General features: G+C 46.5%; 1 protein-coding gene across 2 annotated transcripts in view; it reads right to left on the bottom strand.

Annotated features, from left to right (window-relative positions):
* The window catches only part of PRKCB (protein kinase C beta), a 311,495-nt gene extending 285,662 nt beyond the window's left edge, over positions 1-25,833 (bottom strand). Inside the window, exons 1-2 of one of the 2 annotated variants that reach the window (XM_027126616.1) lie at positions 25,457-25,820; positions 24,380-24,411 (exon numbers count right to left, since the gene is read on the bottom strand). In XM_027126616.1, the coding sequence (XP_026982417.1) occupies positions 24,380-24,411; positions 25,457-25,629 (205 nt within the window). In that variant the 5' untranslated portion in view covers positions 25,630-25,820. Of the gene's footprint in view, positions 1-24,379; positions 24,412-25,456 lie in introns of both variants that reach the window. The other variant, XM_027126615.1, reaches the window with a different exon arrangement.
* Between the last annotated feature and the right edge of the window lie 931 nt (positions 25,834-26,764).

Genomic DNA, 26,764 nt, shown 5'->3' on the forward strand with positions numbered 1-26,764 from the left:
CTCTTCAAAACACTGTGAAGTGAAAAATCAAGTTGCAGGATGATGAGTGACGTATGACACCATTTAGCAAGACGTGTACGCACACACATAAACGCTACCATATAATCTGTATGGATACAAATATGAACAAAGAAAAGGTTCTAAAAAGAGACACCAATGATGACCTCTGGGGAAGGGAGAGAGGACCTGGATTGGAACGTCAAAAAAGCCAAAAAGGTCTTTAATACCTTATCTATGATATTTAATTCATCTTAATGAGATTATACTTATGCATTTCTTATGAATTTAATGTTTTCCTTTAACACAGCAGGAGGATCTCACTGCATCATCCGTGGTGGGTCACAAGGTCTAGTTGACTCCAGAATCAACAGAAGAGATATGCTTATGGGGATAAATGTGGCCATAATTATTACCACATGACTGAGGCTTCTGTCTCCCCAGATGCTTTCTCTACTCTGAGAAACAGGAAGCCAAGGCACACCTAGCTTTTTGCTATTCCAATAGCCTAAAGACCTACAGGCTTAATCCCTTCCCAGGGGCGATAATTAACATTTTTAATGCAGGCACTTTTACTATCAATAGAGTTAACAACTGCTGCTCTTATCTACTTAGGTGTGAAAAAGAAGAGGAGATGCTTTAAGGGTGGAGGATAAGCAGAAAGGATAGAATTCAAGAGGAATTCACAGAGCCTGGGGGCAATCTGGCGAGGTAGAGGTTCTGAACCCTGGAAGAGGTGGGTGAAGAGTGAAGACAAAGTTGAAAAAACAGATTCTTTAGCATGACATCCACAGCCTTTCATATTCTGGGCTTAAGTCTACCTTTCCAGAACCTTCACTCAGTTCCATCTAGCCCAAGGGGGTGCCAAGTGTGAAGGGTAAGACCTCTGACAATGGAAGGGGGTAACCGACCAGCCCAGAGGCATCAGCTGAGACACAGGGACCAGCCCAAGAAGTGCATTCAGGGACTTCCCTGGTGGTCCAGTGGTTAAGACTCCACACTTCCACTGCAGGGTCCATGGGGTTAGATCCCTGGTCCGGGGAACTAAGATTCCACAAGCTGCATGGCGCAACCAAAAAAACAAAGCGCATTCAACCACAGTCTCTTGCGTTAAGAGACCTCATGGGATAAGAACTATCCTATCTCCACTAAAGGGACTAAAGGGTGGGGAAATGGAGAGAAAGGCACTACCTTATATTTCCCATTTGATCACAGCACCCCTCAAAAATACGTGTCTGCTTTAAGACGTCTCTAAGTTTTTCTCTTTCCCAGCACTTACTACAATCTATAATGATCTTTTTTCCTTGTTTACTTGTTTATAAACAAGGAAATGTAAGTTAAATGAGCAGCAAGGACTTTCTCTGTCTTGTTCACCACTGTATCCCCAGTATCTGGCATACAGTAGGTGCTCAGTAAGTTGTTTTTTTTCATCTTGAAGGTGGAGATACTTCCAGAAATACAGCAAGAGGCTTGAAACATAGTACCTGAGGGTGACATAGATTGCTGAGCAGAAAGAATGGCTAAGAGCACTGGAAATAACCATTTTGGAGGGGACTTTTTTTTTTTTTTTTTTTTTTTGCGGTACACGGGCCTCTCACTGTTGTGGCCTCTCCCGTTGCAGAGCACAGGCTCCAGATGCGCAGGCCCAGTGGCCATGGCTCACGGGCCCAGCCGCTCCGCGGCATGTGGGATCTTCCCGGACCGAGACACGAACCCGTGTCCCCTGCATCGGCAGGCGGACTCTCAACCACAGCGCCACCAGGGAAGTCTTGGAGGGGACTTTTTTGTTCCTAAAGTAAAGGGCATAAAATCACAAGATTTTATGAGGATTCTTCTCTGTGACTCTGTAGGTTGTTTAAAAGTTGGCAACACCATGCCAGCGGTTCCACGGAGGAGAAAAGGAGATCCTTATGACAAACTTTCAAAGCTTGACCTCAGCTTAGCTAAGATTTTATTCCATATCCATTAGTGACAAGGCTGGTAGAAAAATAAGAGCAGTCACTTCCTCTTTTATGTTTTAAACAGAAAGAGAGGAGGAAAAAAAAACTTACTGAACTCTGAACTTCCTCTCCTCTAACCACAACTTACTACTGGCTTACTTTGGTAAAATAATTGCCAAATAAATAATAAGTAGGTATCTTATTGGCGCTGCAACGTTTCTATCCGAAACTCTGCCTGGAACATTGCCTACTGATTCCAAACCTTTTCAAGGAGCCCACCCAGGGATCCTGACTGAAAGGGGACAAAACTGTCCCAAGGCTGCCAAGAAACTGCTGAGCTCAGCTCTGTGGCTGCTGCAGCTCTACTCACAGGACAGACATCTGCCACGCCAAAATGAAACTGAGCCCAAACTGGCAGACTACTCCGAGACACAAGTCCACAGCCAGATACCCTGGAGGGGCCTTGGACGTAGGGCGCAGCAGCCTGAGTCTGGGCCCTGGCTCTACCACTTACTTACCAGCTCTGTGATGTTGGGGAAGTGGCTTAACCTCTCTGGGCATCCGTTTTCTCATATGTTAGAAAGAAAAAAGGCTTCTGTTTCTGATATGGTCAAGTAAACTCCAAATGGACCCAAGCTTCCTGCAGACAACAAGTTTAACTCTGGACCAAAAAACAAAAAAATTTTCTTTTATTTAAAAAAATTTTTTAACCTGAAAGCACTGGAGAGTGAACAAAAGAAGGCAGATTCTGGAGTAAGGGAGCTGAAATCTGAAAGAAGAGAATACCAATTCGCAGCTTTTACCGTGAGAACAGCCTGCATCAAGTGGCAGCTAAAACTCCAATATAAAACCTTAAGTCTTCCTGGCTTGCAGAGCCAGAGGACCAATTTCAGGTCAACCACAGCTACTGGAAAGTGAGGAGCGAATCCAAGGATAGAGAGAGCCCACAGAGGAGCCCCAGCTTCTGAGTACAGGCAGGCCTGGGAGATACTGCGGGATTGGTTCCAGACCACCGCACTAAAGTAAATAATGCAATAAAGTGAGTCACACAAATGTTTTGGTTTCCCAGTGCATATTAAAGTTATGTTTACACTATACTGTAGTGTATTAAGTGTGCGATAACACTATGTCTATAAAAACAATGGACATACCTCAATTGAAAAATACTTTATTGCTGAAAAATACCAACACAATCACAGTAGCAACATCAAAGATTACTGATCACAGGTCACCATAACAAATGTAATGAAAATGAAAACATTAGAAATATTATGAGAATTACCAAAACGTAACCCAGGGACACAAAGTGAGCAAATGTTCTTGGAAAAATGGTGCCAACAGACTTGCTCAGCACAGGGTTGCTGCAAACCTTCAATTTGTAAAAAAACGCAGTGGGAATTCCCTGGCACTCCAGCAGTTAGGACTCTGCACTCTCACTGCCAAGGGCCCGGATTCAATCCCTGGTTGGGGAACTCAGATCCCACAGGCCACACAGTGCAGCCAAAAGAAAAGAAAAAGAAAAAACAGTATCTGAGAAGCACAATAAAGGAAGGTATGCCTGTATAAACTCTTTCCAAGTGTCTGGCTGACTCTTGAACCATGCACACATGGGGCAGCCTCAAAGATAAAATAAAAAACAGAACTGACATCTGAACTAATGTCCAAGAGACAGTTTACTGTCCAACCAAGTCAATAGCTTACTAAGATGAAAACTTCAACGTTCCTCAGAGAAATACAACTGAATCCAGAATCTCCACAACATAATACAATGTCCAGGATACGATCTGAAATTACTCGACATATGAAAAACCAGGAAAATATGACCCAATCTCAAGAGAAAATACAACCAACCAAGGAAAACAGGGAGGAGCAATTCCTACTAGGATAGGGCAATAATCTGAAATTGTATGAGATACAATGCCTTCAGCTGCAAGTAACAGAAAACCCATCTGAAATGGTTTAAGCAGTAAGAGAATTTACTGTCTAACAAGAACAAATTTCCAGAGATAAGGCTACATCAAGGTTAGTTAATTCAGTGGCTCAACGACATCATGAAGGACACCATTCCTCTCCATCTTTCCGCACTGCCATTCACAGCATGTCAGCCCTGTCCCTCATGGTCAAAAGACAGCTGCCATAGTTCCAAGCCATGACATGAGGTACTTGAAGAAAAATCCTTTATCCTGGGTCCCCTTCCTTCCTGATTTGTATGCTGTCCTGTGAGAATATGACTCTTGGTACTTACCACAGTCTTCTTGGGACCAAGAGGGGAGATACTGATCTTGAAGGATGGCAGAGCAAATAACTGGGAGAATCCCCAGTCTTTCACTGTTAAGACCCTGTTAAGACCCTGTTAAGCCTCTGATTAAACAAACACTTGAATCACCTACCTCCAGACAGCTTAAGTGTTCTACTATTAACAACCAAAGTGTCCTATCTAAAACCACCACCAGAATTGGAAAGCCAGTAACATTTGCTCTAAATAGAAGACAAGCATGAAAAACACAATGAAAATTATAATTATTAAATCCCAGCAGCCACATAGCTCTGAACCTGAGGTTGCCTCATTCTTTTTTTTTTAAAGAGAAATTAGCCCCCAATAAAGATGTTAAAAAAAAAAAAAGAAAGAAATGCCTACCAACATAAATGACATCTATTTTTTTTTTGACATCTATTTTTAATTAAACTTTTTTTAAAAAAAAAAGACAATTAAATTTTATTTATTTTAATTAAACTTTTCATCTATTTTTAAACTAAGTTCATTAGTGACTTGTTTTAAATATTTGATTATAGATTGTATTTTATTTTGATTTGCATGTAATTAAATGTAATCTTCACTTTTGAGCACCCAAAAAAAAAAAAAAAAAGAGAAATTAGCATGAATTTGAAAGATGTCTGAGACATGGTAGCACCACACTGAGAAATCCTCCTTAACAACCAGAAGAATTAAAAGGTAATTGAAGAGGTAAAAAAATATATACATACACACACAGAGACATATTTCCATGATGTTTAATGTTACACACAATTAAAATCTTTGAGTACCACCAGTCATATGATTTAGGTATTTTGAAAAATACAGCCCTGTATTAATAACTCCCAAATATTTACCACCATGCCTGACTTCTCATTATTCCCAATTGCCTTTTGGACACCTACACCTGGATATAGCACAGGTATCACAAACTCAACATAGCCAACGCAGAATTCACTATCTTCACCCCCAAGCCTTCTCCTCTTCTTGAATTTTCTACTGCTCTTTATGGTACCCCTATTCATCAAGTACCCAAATGAGAACTCCCTTAACAGCTGACAATTTTCCATACACTTTTATTGTTCGATGTGCCAGGCAAAGTGCTGCTCTGCCCCACACAGACATTATATCTGATCCTCAGAAATCTTTGTAGAAGGTACACTTACCCTATCATGTACCCCTTTTTAAAAACTAGGAAGCTAAGGATAAGAAATTTGCCTGGGGTCACAGGATCTGAATCCAGATCTAATCATCTTTTTTCCTACTTCACAAAGCAAACAGAGACCATCAAGCAAGAATTCCTCAACTGGCCTCAAACTTATTTTATTTCCCACTCATTTTCCGTTCTTTTCTCATTTCCACCTGTGCTCTCCGCTCTCATCTCCTGGGAAGCTATCTTCCTTGGAGACACCTTACTTCACTGCGCTCTCGTCAGCACTTAGCGCTTTCAACCTCACCAGGCTGAGGAATCCTGGAGAGCTTTCTCTCTACTTTCAACGTTCTCCTGCCTTCTCTCTGCCTCTCCAAATCTTCTCTTCTCCAAGTTTAACATTCCGAGTCCTTTAACTACTGCCTCTTAACCAGTGTCCCTTCTTTCTCTCGCTTCTCCTCCACCCTCGCTGACACTCTTCTTCACTCTCTCACCGCTTCCGCTGCCTCAAAACTCAACTTAGAACTTGAGCTCCTCCGTGCAGCCTCCCAGGACTCTGGGACTCGAGCTGATCCCAGAATCCCCACCTCTATCACCATTATAGTGCATATCACACTGTGTTATAAATGTTTGATTTATGGACTTTCCTATGAGACTGGGGGCTGCTGGAGGGGAGAGACATGCCTTATTGCTCTGTATTACCCCCTGCACATGAGGGGATGGCCAAATATGCCAGCTGGACCACACTGTGCTATTATTCCTTTTATATTACTCTCCTCTATGTGGATTTTGGAAAATACACAGGAATGTAAATGTCAAGTGAAAAAAAATGCACAACTTAAAAGTTGAGAATTATGTTTTATTTGGCAGACAAAACTGAGTACTTAAGCCCGGAAGACAGCCTCTCAGATGGGTGAGGGAAGGCTCCAAAGAGATAAGGGATCCTGAGCTCTTCACAACAAAATGCAGGTGCAGACTGCCGCCCTCCACCCAATCAGGAGCTCCACAGGATGGGCTGCCCTTTGGTTTTCAGAAGCTGCCAGTGGGTTCCAGTGTGTTGTGTTATGATATCAATGATTTTTTTATTATATTGTTTTTCTTCTTGGTTTTTTCTGTCTTTTTTTTGCAGTACGCGGGCCTCTCACCGTTGTGGCCTCTCCTGTTGCGGAGCACAGGCTCCGGACGCGCAGGCTCAGCGGCCATGGCTCACGGGCCCAGCCGCTCCGCGGCATGTGGGATCCTCCCGGACCGGGGCACGAACCCGTGTCCCCTGAATCGGCAGGCGGACTCTCAACCACGGCGCCACCAGGGAAACCCTCTTCTTGTTTTTTTTTATATTACATATTTAAAAGGCAGTATCTTTTGTACTGTGAATTTGCAGAAGATGCATAATACACTTTTTTTTTTTTACATCTGTTGGTGTGTATGGTCTGTGTGCTTCTTGTGATGAAAATAAAACCTTTTCTTTATAAATGCAAAAAAAAAAAAAAAAGAGGTCAGGGAGGAGCCAGGATATATAGGGGTCTTTGCAACAAAGACCAGGTAGTGGAACATCAAAAGATTACTGTTGGAGCCTGTGCTCCGCAACGGGAGAGGCCACAACAGTGAGAGGCCCGCGACAGCAAAAAAAAAAAAAAAAAATTACTGTTAATTAAAGAAAACCAGATATCTCGAGTTAATGAATTTAGTGCTTTTCTATGTATGGGAAGATGCAAGAGTCGGGGCTCACTGCAATCATTCCTTTGATATGCACCTTAGCTGTCTAGGGCCATCATCCTGTGCTTTCCCATCCCAAGTCCCCTCAGGGTGCACCTTTGGGGGCGGCTGCAGTGGCTGAGGGCTTGGCAGCGGGCAGCCCATTCTCCTCCATCCTGAGTTATGTGGCTGACGGCTCGATGGCTGCAGCATCCTTTGTTTGCTGATAAGTCAGGCAACATTTTTCACTCACACAAACCACACCTTGATATGTCACTATGCCCTGGCCAAAGGCTGATTAAGGGTCCTGGCAGAATCCTTGAACCACAAGCTTCATAATCAGATGGACTGGGTTTGTCGCCCTCTTCAAATACTTCTTAGCGTCAAGTCCTGGGTCAAGTTACTTAGTATCGCTGAGCCTCCGTTTCCTCATGGAGGGAAAATGAGACTTATCTCCTAGGGTGCTGCAGACTTTAAACGTGATCACGTGTGAAGCATTAAGCTCGGTGCCTCAAAAATGAGAACAGCTCTTCGGGGAAGTTCTATCATTTCATGGCCATGTCTGCTGTATGTGAACCCTTCCTTCCAAATGATGCAAGGACTTCATGCTTTTCAGCCAGTCCTCCCAGCCCAGCAACTCATGCGCACCAAGAAATCAGCTGACTGCAGTCATATGACAACCAAAAAGACCTCAGAGCGGAAGCCACTTTCTGAATTCCTTATTCAGGGCCATAGCTAAAAATCTACAGATGTGCTAACTCCCTCACTGAACAAAAACAATTTATTGAAAATATTTTCTCCCACTAGGGAATTTCCTCGTCCTGTCAAGTCTTGCCAGTTTCACCCACTGCTGTAGCAAGCACGCTTTCCCAGCTCTGAGGGATGAGCCAGACCACCATCAGGCACCGCAAACCTGCCTGACCGCTGTTCCCCCTCACTCTGCCAGGGGCCCTCCCCCCTAACCGCCCCTGCACCAATGCTCTCTCCCACCCCGAGCACTTCACCTTAGTGACTGGGAACTCAGAATCTGACTCAGACAGTCCTGAATTCAATCTGGGCTCTGCAGTTCTCAGGAAAACTCTTTATCCTTACTAAGCCTGTTTCCTCACCTGTGAATGGGGATAATAATAACAGCAAATCTTAGCGGAGGATGAAGATTCAAAGGGATGAAGTTTGTGAAATCCCCAGCTCATTGCAAGCCCTCAAATATTAGCTGTCACTATCATCACTGTCACAAGCACCATCTCAACATTCCTTTTACACAATCCTAAACTCAAATCTATGTTTGAATCCTAACTCTATGTAACTTTGGAAAAATTTCTTAACTCTTTGTGCCTCAGTTTTCTCAGCATAAAATGGGAATAATGACAGTAGCAACCTCATGGGGCTGTCGCGAGGATTAAAAGAGTTAATACATGTAAAACATTTAGAATAGTGCCAGGCACATAGTAAGTACTAAATAAACGTCAGCTCGAGTCAGCGGCCTTTGAAAGCCTTATTTGAAGACGTCCACGAAATGGAAATTTCCCTGGCCTGTCTCCCCAGCGAAAAGAGACCGTGCTGGGGACACATACACTCAAGCAGGAACAGGTCTAGCCCAGATTTCATTTTTCTCTTGAACCTGACTTTTTTTGGTCCCATCTGGAGTGCCCCGGCCTTAGACCCCAAATCAGAGAAGGCCAAAAGGGAAACACAATGAGGCCAACTGTCATTTCAGCCCCCACCTATCGAGGACACCGGAGAATAGAAACACATCCTGAACCCCAGCCCTTGGAAGGCCCAGCTAGAAGCTGACCTCAGCAGACTGCGACCCAGGCTACACGGCCCACCTCCATGCCTGCACCTGAACACCTCCTCCTCCCTCCCTCTGTGCTGATTCTGTTCGTAAAACGCTTCTTTCTCAACCCACATGATCCCCCAGGAAAACCAGTTCTTTGTCTGCACAAGAGGGACAGCTCTCTGCCAGCACTTGACACAGCGCTGGAACACTGCACCCAAGTGACAGGCCAGGCCAGGCAGCTCCATTTGAACCAATAATTCCATTTTAAAAAACTCTTATCCCACACTTAGAATTCTATTTGGAAAAATAACTCTTATCAGTGATAATGTTTAAGGCTCAAAGATGATCATCAAAATAATCTTGGGATAGTGTGATGGGGTGAGAATAAAACATCTAATTATAAAGAATTCAAAACAATGCATTTATATCATCTCTAAAAATAAATAAAGCCTCAACAGTCCATGGACCTCAAAAGTCAACTTCATGAGCCTCCAGCACCTCTTGTCTATACTTTTCACAATGACTTTCAAACCGTGTTGACCATCACCCACAGTGAGAAACACATTTTACATCCGACCCAGTTCACACATGCCTATATATGTATACATGAAATAGAAGTTTTATGCAACAATACTTATGAGTGTCACGCATTCTATTTTCAAGTTTATTTTTTCATGGTGTTCATGACCTACGAAACTGATTTCATGACCCTCAAATGAGCGATGATCCACGGTTTAAAAACCACATTTAAAGGAATTCAAGAAAACTCTCTCCAGAGCGGAGCTGCAAGGAGGTGTAAAGGTGAAGGTCAAGGCACCTCACGGAGTCCAGGCTTAGAATAAAGAGGGAATCTCCTGTGACTCAGGAGAGCAAGGTAGAGGGAAAGTAAGGGGAGGTATGTGAATCCAGGTCTCCTCCCAGGTAGCTAAGTGACCTTGGGCGAGCCACTCCCGTGTCCTACTTGGATTAAGGCTCTCTGTAAATGGTATTTCAGTGCTGGAAGATACGGGCTATGAATCTACATAGCAACTAAATCAGTTCTGGGAAGAGGCCAAGGATGCAGGCCCACAGGGTTACTAAGAGTCAAGAAGACACAGTTTGGAATGTTCAACCTCTAAGAGAGAACCGGAAGCATGTTGTGGACCCCACAGAGCATCCCCTAGACCCCCCTGTAGGACCAGGACACTCCCTGCTGGGAGGGCTGAAGGCCGATGATCCTCAGATGCATCCTCCCTGGGACTCTTCCCTTAAAGAAGCTGCCTTGCCCAAGGTAATGCCAGCTCCCCAGAGCAGCCCACAGCCAGTGCCCACTTGTTGTGGGTCCACACTGTTCCAGTTCTGAAGGGCCATCCCAGCTCCAGCCATGGGATTGGCTTCGGCCTCTATTACAACTATTGCACTGCAGTTTAACTTCTCTCTTCCCTGCCTCCCTCCATCCCTTACAGGTGTTGTTCCCAAGAGCTCCTCCTCCCATAAGCCACCTGTTTGTAAAGCTTCATCTTTGAAGACAAAGCAGCAATGACATTGGCCAGAGTGACAGGAGGAGACTGAAGGAAAAATGGTGCCTTTAGGACACTTCTCAAAGGTATTTTTGAGAATTGTTTTTCAGAACTAACATTTAACAAGCAATCCTATGTTCCTTGCATGCCAGGTCTCATTCAATCCACACGGCATCCTAGGAGGTGGGCTCTGTGCTGTCACCTGCATTTCACAGATGAGGAAACCAGAGATTAAAGAGGTTCAGAAAGGCACCCAAGCCCTCGAATGTGCAGCAATGGAGCTGAGGTCTGAACCCATGCCCTCGACCTCATCCCACTCCACTGCAGCTCTGTGATCACACGTGCCACACTGGATGACACGGATTCACTCACATCTGTTTCTTTCTCAGATCTCTCCCTCCTCAAGGGCAGGGGCCTCATGTTATGAATCTTAAGCACTTAGTGTAGTGCCAAGTCCACAGCAGGACCCGGGTGGTAGTAATGACAATACTTGGTGGTGTATTCAGTAGTGATGGTGGTGTATTCGGTAGTGATGGTGGTGGTATTCGATAGTGATGGTGGTAGTAGTCAGTGTTTCATGTGCACTAAGCCTGGGCTGTGCCCTTTACGTAAAGCATTTGGCCCTTTCACTTCCCTATGACTTGAGTCCTGTTATTAGGTGTAAGCGGTGAGCGCTCACTCGGGACCTACCGCAGATTCAAGGTCAGTCCAGCAGATGCACACTGTACTGGAACTAAGCAGTCATGAGGGCCACGTTGAAACTGGTCTATTAGGTCCCCAAAAATGCCACATGGTATATGCGGCTTCTCCCATCAAGAGGAAGAGTCTCTTCCCCCCTCTCTTTCCTCCTTTATTTCTCGGATGGGCTTGTGTTTCCCTTTCACTCATAGAATATGGGAGCAATGACACTGTGCAAGTTCTGAGCCTAGAGTTCAAGAGGCTGGGCCCCTGCTTGTGCACTGGGAATGCACCCACCACCACGTGACCAAGCTTGGGCCAGCCCACTGAAGATGAGAGACCACCTGGAGAAAGGCTCCAGGTGGCCCAGGTGTCCTAGCTGAGGCCCCAGACACGGGTGAGCCCAGCCACGAACAGCCAGTCCTTGTCTAGACCAGAAGGACCACGCAGCTGAGCCCAGCTCAAATGACTGACACACAGAAACAAGAGCAAAATAAAATGGTGGTGATTTGAAGCCACTAAAGGTTTGAGGTGGTTCGTTAAACACCAGATAATTGTGTCCAGTCAAATTAGGTGTTCAGTCAAACATCCAAAAGTAGAACTACCGAAAGATTCTTCCGTAGGAGAGATGACAAATGAGCAAAAGACTTTCCCAAAAGAAGTAACCGGGTGAGCTTATTCCTGACTCAAATCAAAGCATTTATGATGTCCACTGACAACTAGAAGCAGCAAGAATTCTGACTGGCTGGAAAACTGGAAATTCTGACAAGAACCAGATTGTTCTACCAGCTAAAAGTAAGAAGAGTGACTCTTTATTTCACTCTAAGCAACACAAACAGACTGTTTTCTCCCCCTAACATCCCCTCCTATGTTTGATAAGATAAAGAGGTCTAGAGTTTCACCTCTCAGGTTTAAAGAAGTCAAGCTAGAGGTAAAATTGGATACACCAGCTCCAAGAAAGTCAGAGGAAACCATGGCTTTGCGGACTAGAGTAGGGTTTGCTGTTCTCAACACTTACCTGTTTTCTTTTGCTCCCGAGCTGGTCAACACGCAGTTGACGCAGCCCTGCACCCAAGCTCCGGCCACGAGAATGTGAGTAGAAGTGTTATGTGTCCCTTCCTGGCTGAAGTGGCTCTGAAATGAATGTGCTTTCTTGTGTTCCTTCTCCCCACCCACCTGCCCAGTGGAGAGTTACCTGGAGCCCTGGATGACTGGGCGGGAGGCTGCCTGACCAGCATCGCCTGCAGTGGTCTGTGCCGTGAGTGAGAAATAAATCCCTTCCTCTCAAGCCAGAGGTTTCAAGGCTTATCTGTTATAGTAGCTTTCATAGATTCTGACTAATACCTTAGCAGATAGAGAATGTTTTAAATGCAAGCCCTAAAAGCAGTTTACGAGCTCAAGTTTTCCTGGTATTAACAGAGCTACATTACTGGCTGGGAAAACTGTCAGAATGTCCTGGCTTCTTTGTTCTACAGTTTGCAACCGACGCGCAACACTGAAATGTGAAGCAGATGTCCCCCCAAAAAGGCAAACAGCACCATCCCTCAATGGGTGACTGCAGAAGGTGCTCGTCTCCTGTACAGATTTCACTTCTGTGTGCAAAACTGAAAAAGTCCCCACTAACATTTCTCAGATTCCCAGTGACTTAAAACTATGTACTTTTTTTTTTTTGGCCACACCGTGTGGCTTGTGGGATCTTAGTTCCGCGAGCACGGCTTGAACCTGGGGCCTCGGCAGTGAAAGCTCAGAGTCCTAACCGCTGGACCGCTAAGGAATTCCCAAAACTCTGTGCTTTTTAGCTCTTTCTGTTAAAGTGGGATATACGTTAACAGAAAAGTGGGTACATGTCTAGAGCTCAATGGATGGTCACAATCTGAATCCACCATGTAACCAGCACCCAGATCAAGAAACAACATCGCCAGCGCCCTAGGAGCCCCTCTCAGTCCCCACCAGTCCCCCTGTGGGTAATCACCGTCCTAACTGCTATCGCCTATGCTTACTTTCACCTGTCCCTGAACTTCAAGCGCATGGAATCATACAGAACGTACTGGCATTTTAGCTCACAGGTTGTGAGAGTCATCTATGCTGTGTATAGCTGGAGTCTGTCCATTTTCGTTGCTGTATAGTATTCCATTATGTACCCACTATTCTACTCAGATGGCCATTTCAGTAGCCTCCAGTTTATGTTACGTCAAAGGTAATTATCCTCACTCCAGTCCACCGGGGTCCCAAAGAAGGGACTTCAGTGGAGACACTCTTTATCTTCACAGTGAAACACGGCCAAAGCCTGAGGCTGTGCCCAAAGTTAAGACTGCAGCATTCACGTACTTCTGAACATCACTTCTCAACAGGCTTTAATGAGGGCAATTTTTTTTTTGGTTCAAACGAAAATGACCAGAGCTTGTAAACTAGCAAGTGATAACACTCTTTATAAAAATCACAGATCAAGCTATACCAAAACTAGCACCAAAAGCCAAATCCAATGACTCCCTCAATGGAGTTATCCTCCCCCATACCATTCACTCATTTAAAAAGTATCTACGAGCACATACCACGTGCCAGGTAGGGAGCCAGGTACTCCAGAAACAACAGGAAATGAGACAGATGTGGTCCCTACGCTCACAAAACTTACATTCTTGTGGGGAAGACAAACACCAAACACTCAAATAAATATACAATTAGGAAATGTAAAAGTGACAAGGGGTTATGAGACTACAAGGGGGGAACGTGATTTGGAAGATCAGGGAAGGCTTCTCTGAAAAAGTGACATTTGAGCTAACTTCTGAAGGAGAAGTAGGAGGCGAGTGGGGGAAGAGGAAAGGGAAGAGTGATTCAAGCTGAAGACAGAGCAGGTGCAAAAGCCCTAGGCTGGGCAGGGCTGTGTCCTACTGAGAAAGACCACCAGTTGGGTCTTCAGCCAGAAAGTGAAATGCAAGTGGAAGTGTGGTACAAGGGGAGGATTGTGAGGGCCCAGATCAGGCAACCTTGTGACTGGTGTTAAGGATTCTGGACTTAACCCTGGGAAAAAGAGAGCCAGCCACCAAAACATAGACCTCTAACCAAAATAGAAAACGGTCCCTCACCACCCTATATGCTAATCCTGCATCCCTAAGTGTACTGGTGGCCCAGATAGACTTATTAATGCCCCCAGCCATACATTTTGCCACACACACAAAAAAATCCAGATAACTATCAAAATTCTCAGTTGCCGCTTTGCCTAAACTGTAAAGAATGACCCCCCCCCCGCCTTTAGGGAGGGAAGGTCTTCAAAATAGGGTTATTCCATAAAACTCCATCACGACAAGAGACAGTCCTGCAGAGCTCACCCTCTACCTTCACCCACATTATTAGCTAGCTTCTTCAACCCAAAAGAGCACATGAACATCCCACACAGAGGCTGAGGGGACCCCCAAATTTTAAAGGTGAGCTGGTCAGAAATCTATTTGAAGTTGAAACGCCATCAACACGTTTCCAAAATGAGGCAGCAGGTGGGGCAATCACAGATTTCAATTCAGCTTTCTGAGGTTTCCCACAAAATTAAAGCATCAAAACCCAGGAAACTGAAGCACAGAAAGCACCACGCTCACCCACGTTCAAATCACGTCTCTGACGGCAGCTGAGCCCTCCTCCCTCAGATCCATTGTCAGTTTCCCTGCGTGCTCTTGGCCACGGCATGTAAGCACATTCATTCTTGCATCATGTCCTTGACTCGGGAGCATTCATCCTGCCTCCCAAGACTATAAACTCAGTAAGGACAAGACAGTGCCCAGCCCTAGAAATCATGGAAACGGCCCTGTTTATCAAGTACTCACTGTATGTCAGGCAAGGTGCTCAGGAAACACCTGCCGTGTGCCCTGTAAACTAGGTTCTGTCACTGCCTTTGTCCTCTGGAAGAACCACAAGTTCAAAGAGTTTAAGTAACATGTTTGAGGTCCCATAGCAAGAAGCCAAGACTTATACCCATGCCTTTCTGTCTCCAAAGCACAAATTCGTCACCACCGGTGCAGCATGTGCTCAATAAACACGAGCTGGGTGCATGATAGCAGGAGAGAAGGAGAAAAGGAGTGGGAGGATTCCTTCTAGAGAAAAAAATTGCTTCTGTGGCCCTCTACGATGAAGGATGCAGTGAAGAGCAATATCCCTATTGTCAGAACCATAAAAATAACCCAGTAACCATCTCCCAAAATAGGACAATCAACAGTATGACTGACACGAAAGTCCAAACGTCTCTTTAGGATGTGAAAAATGGCAGCAGCCCCTAGATGCTCTGGGAACGCTCCCCCGCTGCTTCTAAGTGGTCACTTCCGCTCCTCTTACCTGACTTCCAACCCTACCAGCCTGGAATTTCAGGATCTGAGTCACGGCAATTATGGCTTCAGAATGCATCTCATGCTCTTTTTCAAACATTTGGCCATTTCACTCACCCACACACATCCCGCGCGACAGCAGTGACAACAGCCACTTCCTAGTCACTACGCTGCCTTCACGAGGTCCAGACCCCCGACAGGACGTTCCCCTCCCACCAGCTCATCCCTCACACACCCTCCTTCCTGTTCCCCGCATGAGCCCCTTTCTCTCCTCCCGGGCTCCACTTGTGCTGTCCTCTGCCTGAAACACCCTCCCCGGCCCCCGCCCCCATGTCAATCTGGGAACTCCTACTCCTGCTGGAAGATTGTTCCCAAATGTCAGCTCCTGTGTGGAATCTTCTCCACCCCTCCTAGGAGTAAGGATGTCATTCAAAGCTTTTTCACACCCTCGGTGTAACACTTCTCATTTATGTACCAGAAGTAATTGGCCATGTGCTGTTCTCCCCTCAAAAGATGAGGGAGATTTTCAAGGGCAAGCATGGTGTCTTATTCCTCTCCAAAGCCCATATTGGAACCTGACATTATACAATATATTTCTTCTAAGTTACTTGTTAATTGCTATTCTTCTACTAAAATGTATTAATTGCTATTCTTCTACCAAACGTCTCTGAGGGCAGGGATTCTGTCTTGTTCACCGCTCTAGTTCCAGTGCTTAGAACAGTACCTGATACGTGGTAGGCACTCAATAAATATTAACTGAATGAATGGACAGATGGACAGATGGCTAGATGGATGTGGAAATGGATGGATGGATGGATGGATGAACAGATGGATGATGGATGGAAAAACAACTGGGTGGATAGAGGAATGGATTGGTGGGTGAGAGGGAAGATGGATGGATAGATGGATGGGTGGATAAAGGCAGAATCATGTTTCATCAGCCCAGGGTCACAAAGCCATGGAGAAACAAAGCCAGGATAGGAAATCAGGTCTGTTTGATATTTGAACCTTCATTCTCAAGCCCCATTTTTACTGCCTATCTAGAAGCCCAAAGTCTGGTCACTGGCCAGTGGCAAGGTAAAGGAAGAGTCTAGAATTCACCCCAGGAACATGGTTATTGTTGAGCAAAGTTAATTTCCATTTACTTAGCAAATGCCAAGACTCAATAAGGGGGATCAGAACCCTCCTAGTCTGGGTCTGAGTTCCCCTTCTGACCGGGTAGGGCAAATTTCTGCATGTGGGCTGAGGGAAAAAGAGACCTCCAAGAGATACAAATAACCAGGCCAAGGACAATGAAAAGGTAACAACAACAGCAACGATAACAACGGTAATATTAAAAGACTGACATTCCTGAATAAAGGCTACCGTCTCTTCCAGAGCCTGCAGTTGCTGTGCTTTTCAACCCTCTGCAACACAGAGCTTCCTTCCAACACCAAACATTTCCAGGGAAGACACTGAACTCCCCTTCCCTACTCACAAGGAGGAAACGCCAGTAAGAAACCAGGCCCAGAGGTAGAAGAACATGAGCTCAACGTTAGGTAAAAGTGGGTTACTGGTAGAAACGAACACATCTTTATGTTCCCATAATTCCCTGTAGTCCCTTTATAATCAAAACAATAAAGAACATTTACGAAGTACCCAGATTTTCATTAGAGAGGCTGAGACTTTCTCCTTGAAGGAATCAGAAAAACGGAAAGAGAATTGACAAAGGATCTTTTTCTACGTGTGAGTCAATGCTGCTCACTGTGAAACTACTTAAAAATTATCTTCCAAATAAAAGAAGACACACTGCCTAAACCAATGGAATGAATGGTTGTAGAAAATCAGACATGGACCCAGGATGAGGAAGGTATTCAGGAGAAAATGCAAGTAATCCTGTGCCCCTGTAAACTGGCTTTCAGCTCACAAATGCCTTTCCCTGATAGATTTTGCTCTCTCTCTTTTTTTTAATTGAAGTAGAGTTGATTTATAATGTTGTGTTAGTTTCTGGCGTACAGCAGAGTGACTCAGTTATACACTTTAATATCTTGTAATAAACTATAATGGAAAAGAATCTGTGTGTGTATACACATATATAACTGCTCTCTCTTTTTATTTATACTCAATCTGTTGCCTCAGGCTTGCCCCTCCACCTCTGAAATGATCTGATTTTTCTCCTTTAGAGCAGCCATCTCGAACTGCAACCCCTGAACAAAAAGGAAGTCAGCTCATTATGAGTTCTTAGCTAAGAGGAGATGACGTTCTCTGTCTGTCAAACTGAGAAAGAAGCCATCTTAACGTAACTGTCTAATTCTACTAAATATTCATCTTACTTGCAACCATGGCACAAATAAAGATTCAGGGCTTCTCCACAGAATGTCACAGAGATAAGACCTCCTGCACATCTTTATCCAGGTTATAAGCAGCTTCACAATACAGATTTTTAGCTCTGGCTCCTTGACAACTCAGACTTTCTCCAATTACCTCAAAGAATGAGAAGTTGTCTGTTTTTTGTTTTTGTTTCTGTGCGGCATGTGGGATCTTAGTTCCCTGACCAGGGGTCGAACCCGAGCCCTCTGCATTGGAAGCACAGAGTCTTCACCACTGGACCGCCAGGGAAGTCCCTGGTTTTTGTTTTTAATTCCCAGGCCAAAGAATTCCCTGACTCCACCCCAACCCTTACATAGGTTAGCATCCCCTACACATTCCCATAGCACCCTGTACACTTCCTTCTAAGTACTTAACAAGAGTGAAATTAAATATCGGTGCAATGCTTTGTAGACTGTCTCATCTCCCCCATTACACTGTAAGCTCCGCGACAATAAGGATCCTCTCAATCTCATTCACCCTTGTATTCCTGCCGTCTAACATCACTCCTGACACAGAGAGCTTAATGAGTGAATATTTTTTGGAAGGATGGATGGATGGATGGACGAATGGAGGTATGTGGTAAATATATAAATTTCCTACCAGATTGTCAAGGAGCCATCACACCTCCAAATACCACATGTAAACATTGTGATTTTTATATACTCTATAAAAAAGCTATCACACAATTTCACTGGAGAGATACGATGAGTGAAGTCAAAGAATCCTTGAGATTAGATCAAATGCCAAGAATAAGGGACCAAGCTTTTGAACACATCAGCCAGAGATGATGAACTGTTCAGCTGATCCCCCTCCCCACCCAAGAATTAATTGGACTGCAAAGACAAAAGACCAGAGGATTAAAAATTGTACTTAATAATTGAACGACCTGTAGCTGAAAAGCATCAAAAGGAGATGCATAATCTCAAAATTGTGACGTACTGATCTGTTTGCGTGTGTGTGCACGTGTGTGTGTATGTGTGTGCATGTGTGGAGAAAGAAAGAGACAGACAGAGGAAAGAGGACCCCAACAGCAAGAACGTGTACAATTTATTTTCAAACCTTTGGTTTACCTTTTGACCAGTTAACTTCTCTATATCTTTTTCTATTGACCCAGATACACTATAAACATGCTATATCTGGTTCTGGGCAGTACCTGAAGTATCACTGGTACTCAGAAATAATATATTTTTTAATGAGTTTCTAATAACTGGTATATCATATCAACTAGATTTTCAAAGGTCATATTTTCCATATTTACTTGGAAAGGCATTCTGTTGCCCAGTGACAAAGCTTCAAGCTTTCTCTGAGTGTTCTACAGCTCAAAAGGAATTGGCTGTTGCCTCTTCAACAAATCAACCCTCCTTCTTGCTAAGACCCAGCATTAACCTATCCTTAAATTTTTTTATTTCATTTGGGACTTTGAGCCCCAAATCCCACTTCAGGTGGCAAAAATTAAAAAGTCAAACCAACAAACACAAATTCAAAAAGCCTCTGCCTTTTATCCACATGGAACCCCCAGGACACATTAAGAAGAGCCAAGAGATAAGTGGAGCCTCACTCACAGGCCTCTGGGATCTGCTTCCGAGAAGGGAGGGAAGTGGAATAATAGAGGCTTGACTGCACACAAAAAAGGCCCTATTTATGATTCTACTGAGAAAGTTCAACCTGAAATTCAGGATATCATAGTTCCTAGGGAAAAATATGCCAAAAATAAAATGAACCTTCGATTCATCTTTGACTACTGTTTTTAAAAAGTACATATTCTAATCTCAAAGTGTTAACTAAAGACTAAAATAAACTTGTATCCTGTAAAGTCATGTTTATGAAACTAGCAATGGTTGTATTCATGCAATACTTTGGGGATTTTTAAGAATAATGTCTATTGGGCTTCCCTGGTGGCGCAGTGGTTGCGAGTCTGCCTGCCGATGCAGGGGACACGGGTTCGTGCCCCGGTTCGGGAAGATCCCACATGCCGCGGAGCGGCTGGGCCCGTGAGCCATGGCCGCTGAGCCTGCGCGTCCGGAGCCTGTGCTCCGCAACGGGAGAGGCCACAACAGCGAGAGGCCCGCGTACCGCAAAAAAAAAAAAAAAAAAAAAAAAGAATAATGTCTATTAGAAGGCTTAAAAAAGCACAGGGAACTATATTCAATATCCTGGGATAAACCATAATGGAAAAGAATGTGTAAAACAAGAATGTCTCTATGTGTGTAACTGAGTCACTTTGCTGTATAGCAGAGATTGGCACAGCATTGTCAATCAACTCTACTTCAATTAAAAAAATAAAATTTAAAAAAAGAAGGCTTAAAAACTTGTTTTCTAATCTATACAAGAAAGGAAAGAGCTGGTTTACTCATTATAGTCATCAATGCTAGGTCTACATAGTCAGAAAATTAGTGCACTGGGGTTCTTCTAGAGGGTCCATGGCAAGTTTAGATTTTTCTCACAAGAAGGGTGAAAAAAGACAATCTAAACAAGCTGGCTATCTGGGGCTAGACTCACTGGTGTCATCTAAAGTCTATGAAGAAACATACCAAAGAAGAAACCCATCTAAATACACGAAAGAGACATAGTCATTTAATGAGTTCCCAAATTAACTCTCTTCCTCTTTTGACACAGTTTCCTACAGCTAATCAAGTAATAATGATCATCTCACTTAGAGTTATCGATAGTGGATATTTCTCTTGTACCACCTGATTACTCCTCACCACAACCCTATGAGGTAGGTACTATTAGCCCATTTCACAGATGAGAAGACCGAGGCCACTACAAATGGATGACTTGCCCAAGTTCACACAGTAAGTAGGTGGCAGAGCACAGATTCAAACCCAGTTCTGACTCCAATCCCATGCTAGGAATTCTGAATCCCTATATTTTATTGCCTCCCTATTTCTAATTAAGTGACTTCCTTAAAAAAACTTTTTTTCTCTCTGCCCAACTGTAGAGGTTTCTTTGGGCAAGAGCCTAATTCCACCCAAAGCCTTGTCTTAATTACAATGACAGCACAAATGTTGGTCCGTGGCTCCTCTAAAGAATGCCACAGGGCTTCCCTGGTGGCGCAGTGGTTGAGAGTCCGCCTGCCGATGCAGAGGACACACGTTCGTGTCCCGGTCCGGGAAAGATCCCACATGCCATGGAGTGGCTGGGCCCGTGAGCCGTGGCCACTGAGCCTGCGCGTCCAGAGCCTGTGCTCCACAACGGAAGAGGCCACAGCAGTGAGAGGCCCGCGTACCGCAAAAAAAAAAAAAAAAGAATACCACAGAGAGAAGTCTGCCTTGCTTATCTGAGCAGTCCTATTTCTAATCCAGAATTTAGGGGGTTTCATAATAGAGATTCTCAGCTCCAGTTCCCTGTCACCAGAGACATTCTTAAACTACCTCACAGAGAATGGTTTTATAGAAAATACAGAGTGGAAACAAAAAGGGAGAAATTATGTAGCAGTCAATCTAGAGTTCTATACAAAAGCAAGAAAGTCTATTCTTAAACTCCCCTGAGCACACAGAAATCCACAATCTCCCATGGCTTACGGACTTCCCATCCTTCCTCTCTCAAGCCATCTCAGCACCGCCAATTTCCATGGCAGCACCATGGAGCGCGGGGCTCAGTGGTTTCTTTGCCTTATGATCATCCTACACAACTCCTACCCAAGAAAGGCAGGGACTAGATCCTCTTTCCACTTCTACTTTTTTTTTTTTTTTTTTTTTTTTTTTGTGGTACGCGGGCCTCTCACTGCTGTGGCCTCTCCCGTTGCGGAGCACAGGCTCCGGACACACAGGCTCAGCGGCCATGGCTCACAGGCCCAGCAGTCCACGGCACGTGGGATCCTCCCGGACCGGGGCACGAACCCGTGTCCTCTGCATCAGCAGGCGGACTCTCAACCACTGCACCACCAGGGAAGCCCTCCACTTCTACTTTTGAAATGGAAAACCCCCCACCATAGCTTTTATCTGGGAACATGGCTACCTGAAATTAACCTTACATTTCCCGCATACTCCTTTGCAACAAGGTGTGGGTATGTGATTAAGTTCTAGCTAATAGCATATAGGCAGAAGTATCAGAGGCAACTTCCAGGACAGTGAGCATGTGTCCTTCACCTTTCTGTACCTTTCCTCCTCCTGCTGGCTGAAATAAGGCTGTGATGACTGGGGAGTCCAGCATCCTTCTTGGACTCTGAAATAATTTTCACTCCTGGGATAGTAGAGCAGAAAACTGAAAGGAACATAGCACCTTGGCCTCTGAACTTCTGACTTTGGTGAGAGAATAAAACCGTATGTATTTTCTATAACATACTGATCCCATTTTAATTAGATTCACTTTAAGAGGAAAAATGTGGTACAAAAATGCTCAGATAAGGAACTCCTCTCTGATTTCAAAACTAGCCCCAGGTATCTCTGAGCACATCTGAGGATAATCTGTCACCTTCCGGGATATCCCTAAGCATGAGAATCTAAGCATCTCAATTTCAAGGGCTGTCAGTTTGCCCCTTCCCCTCTCTTGCTCCTTCCCACTCCAGCCCAAATGGAATTTACTACCAAAGCAGTGACAGAGGGCGACCAGACGTTCACAGCTGGATTTAGACTCTCACCTGGCAGCCAGTTGCATAGCAAAGCAACCCTGCAGAGCCAGTCTCCTCTCACACCAGCTGCCCCACCATTGGGTTACTTTGGAGACGATCATAGGAGCTGATACTTTCTGAGTGCTTAGTCTGTGCTGAACTCTGGTCCAAGCACCTTATATACTGTAACAACTTGGAGCCGCTCCGCAATTTTTTAAGGTAGGTATTGTTACATGGACCCATTTTATACACAAGGAGCCTGAGGTACAGAGAGGCTAAGTAAAATGGCTGGGAAGTCTCAAGCCAAGATTCAAACTCACAGTGGTAGCCTGATAGCCTGTGCACATGTTCACTACCCTACACTGCCTCTCAGGAAGAGGAGAAAAAGAAAGGCAATAAAAAAAAAAAATTTAAACATGCCTACCTCTAAGGCTGCCATATTTCATTAGAAACTTTAAGTCTGCTTTACTCACTGCACCAGAAAATGCCTACCATTTTCCTGGCTTTGAAAAAACAGATCTGCTGTTTCAGATGTGTCATTACCTGCACACTGCGACGTTAACTTTCCCAACCGTTAATAACTGCAGAGCAGGTGGGACAGGAAAACAGCAATAAAAATGTTCAAAAATCACCCCTGACCTGAGCAAGAGACAAAGACAGAAACCGATTCATGGAAGTGAGAGGTAACCTCAAAGATCTTCTACGTGTCCCCACACTAAGGCACCCCTGGCATTCTGCTTAAGGGGTTAAAGTTCTAGAAAACAATCCAACCGTGTGCACCAAGGCTGAAATTATTGCCATTTAAAGGAACGTGGGAAGTCCTCTGGTGCAGTGCGTGAAACTGGGGCTCCAAACCTTGGTAAAAGAGGGCAGGGGTTGGGGGTCTACGAGGCTCACTGGCTGAGCGGGCTCTGCCCAGATCTCAGGTGAGAGGTCATATAAGTCTCCAAAAAAACCAGTGCCACACTGCCAGCACTCTACATAACTGACAATGCCACTCACTCTCATCAGGGATCACTTTACTTTTCTCTGGAGGGTGGAGGTGCTACCACAGAACTGTCAGTCAGTGCTAAGTCACATCTCAGACTCTTTAACATTCAAATGTTTTCTTCCCCTGATCTAAACCCAGATCGCCAGGGCAATCAACTTGCCCCTAAGACACTCCCCAGAAATGTGATATTTCTCACCAAACTCAACCACGTGGACCTGGTCTAAAATGGGGGAAAGGGGGGACCTTCCAGACCAGAGGTTGCAAACTCAAATGCCTTACAGGGGCCAAAAATGGGTGAAGCAGGCCTGGTTGGGATCGACTGAGACAAAATGGTGCAGCATGTGCACCCTGTCCACAAAAACTGCTGCTCTCAGCTCCAAATGATGGTTCTAAAAAGAAAGTGGGACCAATGCTCAGCAAACTTGAAGCTGCAAAGTCAGATACTTCGTGAAATCTCCCAGTTCTAAAATGTTGGCATCAAATTCAAAACATGTTTGACACCCTAAGGGCTAAACAAAACTACAGATGATTTGGCATCTGGAGAGCAAATCTGCAACCAGAGACGGCCGAGTCACCACTAGGTTGGGCATCCCTGGCTAGGGTCAAGGATCTCAAACCCGATGCAAAGACCCAGGTAACCAGTCACTTGGAGTCCTTCCTGTATCTAGCCAGAAGAAAGGGCAATTTAAATCAGGATCTGAGAAGCACCCCAACTGGAACCACTTCTTTCAGAGAGGCAGGAGGCCCAGGGGACAACCACAGTCGCCTTCCTAGGGGATACACCATCTGCAGAGGCAGGGGCCACCTGTAGAGACCTCTATGAGGCAGGGGAAGTGGAAGGACACATGAACAGGAATTGGGGGGGGAGGGTATCTCAAGAAGAAGTGGCCAGGCAGGATAGGTTCAAGAGAACCTATTTTGACTCTTCTGGTGCCGGTTAGGGAGAAAGGATGGATGTACTTCCTTGGCCAGCTGAGCCTCCCAGCTCCACTGGTCCTTCCTGGATGGAGCATCTCTGCCCCATGTACACACACGACTTTTAAAGACCTTTCTGTGGTGAACTCCTAATTTGGGAGGTCACTCTGACAAATGTAATTCCTTCACTCTCTGCCTATCTCAGTCACTTCCAGAAAGTCTTTTTCACCTTCTCCTCCGGCAAACAGCATCCTTAGAACCCCACAGCCTACCTTGGCACTGGAATCCTTGCTTCCCGAAGCCCCTGCAAAAGCAGAAGGAGACATGTCAGGCAGCCCGAGGGGCCCAGCCACCAGTTAGTTCCCCCCAGAATCACCCCACTTCCCCCTGCTCCCCTAGCCCAGGTGCAACCTCCCAGCCACAGGCGGGTGCCCAAGAGTCTTCCGCCTCTGGGGGGGAGGGGGTAGGTGGGAGCTCAGCGGTAACCTCCACCTCCCCTCAAAAGGCAGAAGAGAGGAGGCTGCGACCACCAGGTGGCGGGGTGGGGGGAGCGTTTCCGTCTTGGTGGGAGGTGGCGGACAGGCGGGAGTTCTGCCCACAGAGATGCCCGAGTGCCCTCGGGGAAAGAGAAAAAGACGCATTGAGTGGGAGGATGGGAGAGCCCCCGCGGCGATGGCATTCCCTGGGGGACTGGAAAGGAGAAAGGACTCCCCATGCCTAGAGGGACCGGGGAGCGGAGAGTCTCCGCAGTGATGTGAAGGGGGGAAACTGAAGAGTGGAAAGGGGAACCCAGGCCCTTAGGGAGAAGCAAGAGATAACACGGGGCGCTGCCCCCGGAGACACTGAGGAGGAGGAAAGAATGCCCCATGCCCGCAGGGAGACAGAGAAAGGACACCCAGGGCGCTGCCCCCAGAAAGGAGGGAAGGGGTGAGGGTGCCTCGAGCCCGGAAGGAGACAGAGAGATAGGGAACCCCGCACGAGAGGGCACTCGAGGCGCTGCCCTCCCGCGGAGGGACAGCGGAGCCCTGAGCCCTGTGGAGAAGCGACCCCTTCTCCCCTTCCGAAGCGGAGCGCGACCCCTAGGCGCTCCGAGGCAGCTGGGAGGAAGAGAGGGCACGAGGCACCGCGCGATCGGCTGTCTGGGACCCCGGGGAGCGGGAAGCCGCAGGACTGCCCACGGGGGAGTCCGGGACAGAAGGGTCCGGAGCGGGAGCCCGGGATCTGGGGCCGCGGCGGGGCTTAACCTCCCTCGGAGGCGCGGGGGGCGCGGAGGACGCGAAGAGGGGGTCCCCGCGCGCGGCGCTACCCTCGGAGCCCCGGGAAGGTGCCCTGAGCCGGCGCGTTCTCACCAGATGAAGTCGGTGCAGTGGCTGCAGAAGGTGGGCTGCTTGAAGAAGCGGGCTGTGAATTTGTGGTTCTTCACCTCGTGCACGTTCTTCTGCCGGAGGGCGCCTTTGCGGGCGAAGCGCACCGTGCTCTCCTCGCCCTCGCTCGGCGGCGGCCCCGCAGCCGGGTCAGCCATCTTGCGCGCGGGTAGCGGGAGCCCGAGAGGTGCCGGCCAGGGGCCGCGGTAGCGCGGGCTGCGGGCCCGGGAGGCGCGGGAGAAGGCGGCCGCTCTGCCGCCCGGGGCCGCGGACGCTTCCCCTGCGCCGGCTCTGGCGGCCGCGGCGCGCGGAGCTGGGGCTGTCACTCGCCCAGCTGCAGCCACTCGACCAGCTGCGCTTGGCACCGCTGGCCCCAGCTGCGGGGGAGGGAGGCGGAGCCGCGGGCAGACCCCGCCTCCCTCATTTGCATCGCCCCCAGGCTCCGCCCAGAGCCGCCAGCTGCTTTACATACTGGCACCCCGAGGCTGCCGGCCTCCCAGAGAAGCGTTCTCAGCCGCAGCGCTGCGACGCGGGGACCGCAGCCAGGGACCGCCAGACCTGAGCCTCGCCCGCTACCTCGTCCTCGGCCTGGGTTGCATGAAGGCGATGAGCACCTTCGGTGCGCCCCGGGGGAAACGAGAACGGGGGCTGAGGCCTGCGGGGGCAGAGGGTGGAAAGGGTGGGTGCGACGGTTTCCACCCAGGCCTCCGCAGAGACTGGTGCCCATCCACCCCGTATCCGTGCCATTTGTCATTCTGCACGCGTCTCCTGGAGGGATGGGCTACCGCTGTCACTCATTCGGAAAGGCCTGTGGCTCCACACACTTACACACACATACGCACACACTACTGCAGAGGGAGGGGAGGGGCAATCCTTACTTTATACACACACATTTAACTCCACCACAAAGACGATTCTTGGCTTTGCTTGCCTGACCATTTAGAAGAAAACTCCCTACCTTCTGTCCATCCCCTCCACAAAGAGACTCAGTTTCCTCAGCTGTGATATGGGGTCATTAAAGGGCGTGGGGAGAAATTTAAGAGGCCAGTATTTCCTCAACTTTCATTCATTCTTGACCCATCTTCACAAATGCTGGTAATATTTGTGCACCATCTAGAAAAAAATCTCTATCTAGTTTCCGAGTTCAAATAGCAAGATGTATCCTTACTGTGAAAATCTCTCCAGATGCTGCCACTTGCCCAAAACACGAGCATCTGAGGCCTTCTTTTGTTTGTTAAGGGAGATTTACAAATTTTAGAGAGATGTTAAAGACATTAACATCCAACTGGGACT

The sequence above is a fragment of the Aethalodelphis obliquidens genome, unplaced genomic scaffold, assembly GCF_003676395.1.
Source record: "Aethalodelphis obliquidens isolate GAN/ISIS:26980383/991018 unplaced genomic scaffold, ASM367639v1 scaffold30, whole genome shotgun sequence".
Lineage (NCBI taxonomy): Eukaryota > Metazoa > Chordata > Mammalia > Artiodactyla > Delphinidae > Aethalodelphis > Aethalodelphis obliquidens.